Source organism: Nanorana parkeri, unplaced genomic scaffold (assembly GCF_000935625.1).
Source record: "Nanorana parkeri isolate BGI_ZX_2015 unplaced genomic scaffold, ASM93562v1 scaffold282, whole genome shotgun sequence".
In the NCBI taxonomy this organism is placed as follows: Eukaryota; Metazoa; Chordata; class Amphibia; order Anura; family Dicroglossidae; genus Nanorana; species Nanorana parkeri.
In genome coordinates this window covers 1436082-1440500 of record NW_017306550.1, presented here as the reverse complement: position 1 = coordinate 1440500, position 4419 = coordinate 1436082, and the positions used below count along the sequence as shown (strand labels likewise).

The following is a 4419-nucleotide window of genomic DNA, read 5'->3' as shown; positions in this document are numbered from 1 at the left end:
TTTCACCTTCTGAACACTAAACTGTAGCCTTGTAGTCTCTGGCATAGGGCGTCTGTAGTTGTTGACTGCGCAGCTTATAATATATTATAGGGACCCCTTTAAAATAATAAAGGGATCAGAAACAAAAACCTGGCAGGAATTGTAACTCGTTCCCACTCTATCCAAACCTTATATAAAAAATATATATGTTGCTGTTTCTATACCCGAAAATAAAGATTTCTTCGTTGGAGCTCTTACGGGTATTGTTTTAATCAACTCGCAACAAATCAAATATAAACATGGAGGAGTTTATCAAAACGGAAGCAGAAAGAATCTGATAGTGACCAATCAGCTTCTCTCTTCAGTTTGTTCACTTAAGCTGATTGGCTGCCATGCAGAGCTGCTTCAGATTTGATAACTTCTCCCAATAATATACAATTTAATTTGCCTGTGCAACTCTAATAACTTTAAATCAACACAGCAGTGAACCTAATGACACATTTATTTTTGCCACAAGCAATATGGCCGCCGATTACAACGTACCGGAAATGACGTTTCTTCTGACGCCCATTAACTGGTCGTCTATGGTGGATGGACTTGTTTATGGGGCGCTGCCATGCGGTTTAAGTCTCGGTAAGTGACTTGTGCTGGAGGTGTGACAGGAATATTCGGTAGTTGCTGTTCTGACTGTGCTGTCCCCAGGTACTTCCTGTGTGAGCTGGTCCTGGAGGACCCCCGCCGGAGGCAGAACATCTCTCAGGGCACAGTACTGCACACTATAAAGGAGGCAGTGACTCGCCTGCACGGGGACTTCGGGGCTTCTGCTGTGTCTATAGCCCTCTCAGGTGAGCCATAAACGTGTTATGAATGGTATTAACATAGGTCCAGTGAATTAACCAATTCATCCCTCCTATAAAGACCTAGTTTCTAGAAAGCTATATATTGTGTGTTAAAAGTGTATATTCGGTCCTTGTATGCTTTGTTTTCCTATTGCCCTGTGATACCAGTGATTTCTAGCAGTCTCATGTAATGTGTCTTTCAGTCTATGCCTCCTGAAGCATGCTCCCATTCTCCAGCAACTTCCATAGCGTAGTCGCAGGCTCTGACTGTCTCTGTTGCATATCTACATTCTCTCCCAGCATTTTGTAGCATTACATATACTGAATGTTATGTGCAGCCCTTTTTGTAATGTCAGGGGCTGGTTTTGTGGCCCCTATATCAAGAAAGATGACCACCACTTCCATAGATTATCAATTGAGAGACGGCTCTGAGGCTGATGGCATCACATCCAAGATGGCGGCACCCAGCAGTAGTCTCAGGGATTTTGCATGTCTACACATGTAAATAACCTGCATAGAGTACATTAAAGGAGAACTATGGGGAAAAGCCCTGACCCCATAGTTCTCCTTTTAATGTACTCTAATGTACACAAACCAGCGTCCTCCCTTGACCCAAAGCTCCGTATACCACGAGCTACAGCCGGAACGGATCCTGACAATGCTGTCTGGATCCACCCAGCAGCGTGAGTGACAGCGGCCTCTGCCTATCTATAGGCAGAGCCAGCTGTACCCTCCCCCGTCCGTTCCGCCAGTCAGCACTGGAGGATCGGACAGGGGAGGGGGGAATCCCTGCAGGGAGCCGTGAGTGACGGTCACGGCTCTCTGCAGGGATAGATCGCTCTCCTCCCGATCTACTGAGCCGATCTGTGACAGTCTCATTGTCACAGGTCGGCTAGAACTATGAGGTGAGTGATTTTTCACTCACCTCAGTGGGCCTCTTAGTTCTCCTTTAAATGCAGGTAGAGTGTTATGGGAAGATTTTTGTTGAAATGAATGGTCTTGGTGAGACTTAGGGGGCGCGCGCGAGCAGGAAAAAAATGCCGTCTGGCGACGGCAACCCGCAGATAGGAGTCAGCCGTCCGTCCGTTTTTTCTTAATGGGCGGATGGCAAGAGGTTAAAGTTGCTTTAATAAACGTTCTGCCTTCACTGAATGTTAATATTGATCTACTTTAATCATAAACTGTTGTCATGTGATTTTATGTTGTAGTGCGATACCTTAATGCATACACTGGCATAATCCTCATTCGGTGCCGGAAAGATTACCACCAGCTTCTATGGTCATCCCTCCCTTTCATCACCAACCTAGAGAACAGAGGTCAGCGGTATCCATGTTTTATAAACACATTACATATTGGAGGTAAGACAACTCTCCACTTTCTTCAGATTACTAAAGATGATAACCTGCGTAAGAAGCTGTAGGCCTCGTTCACACCAGACACAGTGTGTTCCAGCCTGATTCTGGCCGGAACGTACTTCGGCCAGCTGACTATGTTGTGGGGCAGGAGGGGGCGTGGCCGTCCATTGAAGTGCATGGCACTGTAGCCACGCCTTCCGGCCGCAGTGTGATCAGCCGCATGGGAGCACTAGACACATCAATGCCTGCAGTCCGGTCTGAAAATAGTGCTTGCAGCATTTTGTTCGGACCGCAGGCATTGATGTGCTTTGTGATCCCGTGCAGCCGATCGCATTGTGGCCAGAGGGTGTGGCTACTGTACTATTCACTACAATGGACCGCCACGTCCCCTCCTGCCCCACAACAGTCAGCAGGCTACAATGCGATGCAGTGGGCTCCGGCTAGAACTCACTGTCTGGTGTGAACGAGGCCTGAGATGTAAGTTACCATTTTGTTCTTTGTGCACAGAGTGTTGGTTCCAGCTTCATGGCATCGTGGTATTGCCGCTGTACAAGTATGTCATGCAGGAATTTGAGCTTCCAGATCAGGGTTTGTGCACATCTTGCTTCATGACAGAATCTTTTTTTGGTTAGCTGTGACTTGGTCTTATTACCCAAGTAGTGGTGGTCTGTGGTTTGCTTTCCTAGGGATAACACTTGTACACTTATATATTCTTACAGTGGTCCAGCTAGGTACAATGTAAGTGTATAGAAATTATCCCTGGCATGGCCACAGGGATCCTGTAAAGCACGTAGTGGCAGCAACTAACAGTGTCTTGGAACAGCTGGGATGTCACTGGTCCAGACAGAGAATGTCTAGTATACATAGTATTTGAGGTTGAATAAAGACATTAGTCCATCAAGTCCAACCTATTAGGATCTCATTCTAGGAGTACCTGTACCCCTGTATATTACCTGTACCCCTGTATATTACGGTACCTTAAGAAATCGTCCAAAAGTTTCTTGAACAATTCCACATTATTTGCTGAAATCACCACCTGTGGCAGTAAGTTCCAGACCCTAACTGATCTTACTGTGAAGAACCCCCTTCGCCCCTTGTGCTGGAATTTTTTTTCCACCTCTAGTTTTTGTAACGGAGTTAATTTTAAACAGTTTATCGCTAATGTTGCTACCACCATTAAACATATTGTACATGGAAATCATATCCCCCCTTAATCTCCTCACCTCTAATGTGAACATGTTTAAATTTAGTAGCCTGGTAGTATTCATTGAGGAAAATAGTAGGGGTGGGACTTTATCAAAACTAGAGCAGACAAAATCTGGAGTAGATTTGCACTGCAACCAATCGGCTTCTGTCTCATTTTCAAATCTTACCTGAGCAAACTGAAGAGAGATGCTGATTGGTTGCCATGGCCAACTGCTCCAGTTTTGATAAATTCCCCTCAATGTGTTTGCTGAATGGTCTCTGTGCCAAGCAAGCGACCTGTGTTTTAACAGCGAAGGGGAAGTTGGGCACAGCAGGTGCTCCTGGATCTGAAAGAGCACTGTAAGATGCTGTAGTAGTTGTGGCTACTACAGAATCCCTATAATTTCTGTAGACTTTCCTTGTGCTGAGCTGGACCCGTTGTAAGTGTATATACATTTTTCATATCTACAGTGTATAGAGTACTGACCATGTTCTATTTTCACAGGCACTATACGAACATGTCAGAAATTCCTTATCCAATACAACAGGCAACAGCTGAATCTATTACTGAAAAACTGCACCAGTTCTAGTAAGTAGAACTTGTCTCTTAACATGACCGTTTGGAAATGTTTGCAACTGATTTTTTTTTTTTCGGTTTTTTTTTTTTTTTTGTCCCCCCCCCCCATATCAGATGAGAGAGAAGCAATCCGTAAGTCTATAGCCAGCTGTTCCTTACAGAATGTGGAGGAGCCGAAGTTTATAACGGAGGATGAAGAGATGGAATAACCTGCATTTGCCACATAACCTGAACTTTGCATATGACAATGCAGGGGGCTACTAAAGCTGGCCATACACTAGGTGAATTTCAGTCGGTTTGCGATGAACCAGAGGAAATGCGCACAGTGGGTGCTGATGTCTGCACTTTTTCAGCTGGCATCCCTTGATCAGCTGATTGAAGGAGCTGGCTGGGAAATCTTTGAACGGACACAGTGGGCAGTCGATCAGCAGGCCGGCTCTGCTTGGTTATCCTGACAGCAGCTGTTGTCCGAATGCAATGAGAT

The 4419-nt window shown here is 45.4% G+C and overlaps 1 protein-coding gene across 1 annotated transcript; it reads left to right on the top strand.

Moving 5' to 3' along the window:
- The first annotated feature begins 557 nt into the window (after positions 1–557).
- On the top strand, positions 558–4159 carry POP5 (POP5 homolog, ribonuclease P/MRP subunit). The gene is made up of 5 exons (XM_018557400.1): positions 558–612; positions 682–824; positions 2027–2176; positions 3864–3947; positions 4050–4159. The coding sequence occupies exons 1-5, from the start codon at positions 596–598 to the stop codon at positions 4142–4144; spliced, it is 489 nt and encodes a 162-aa protein (XP_018412902.1). The 5' UTR covers positions 558–595; the 3' UTR covers positions 4145–4159.
- The last annotated feature ends 260 nt before the right edge of the window (positions 4160–4419 follow it).

Coding starts and splice junctions, on each gene's coding strand:
- POP5 (XM_018557400.1), top strand. Junction 825..2,026: donor TGTGTCTATAGCCCTCTCAG/GTGAGCCATAAA, acceptor TTTATGTTGTAG/TGCGATACCTTAATGCATAC. Junction 2,177..3,863: donor AAACACATTACATATTGGAG/GTAAGACAACTC, acceptor CTATTTTCACAG/GCACTATACGAACATGTCAG.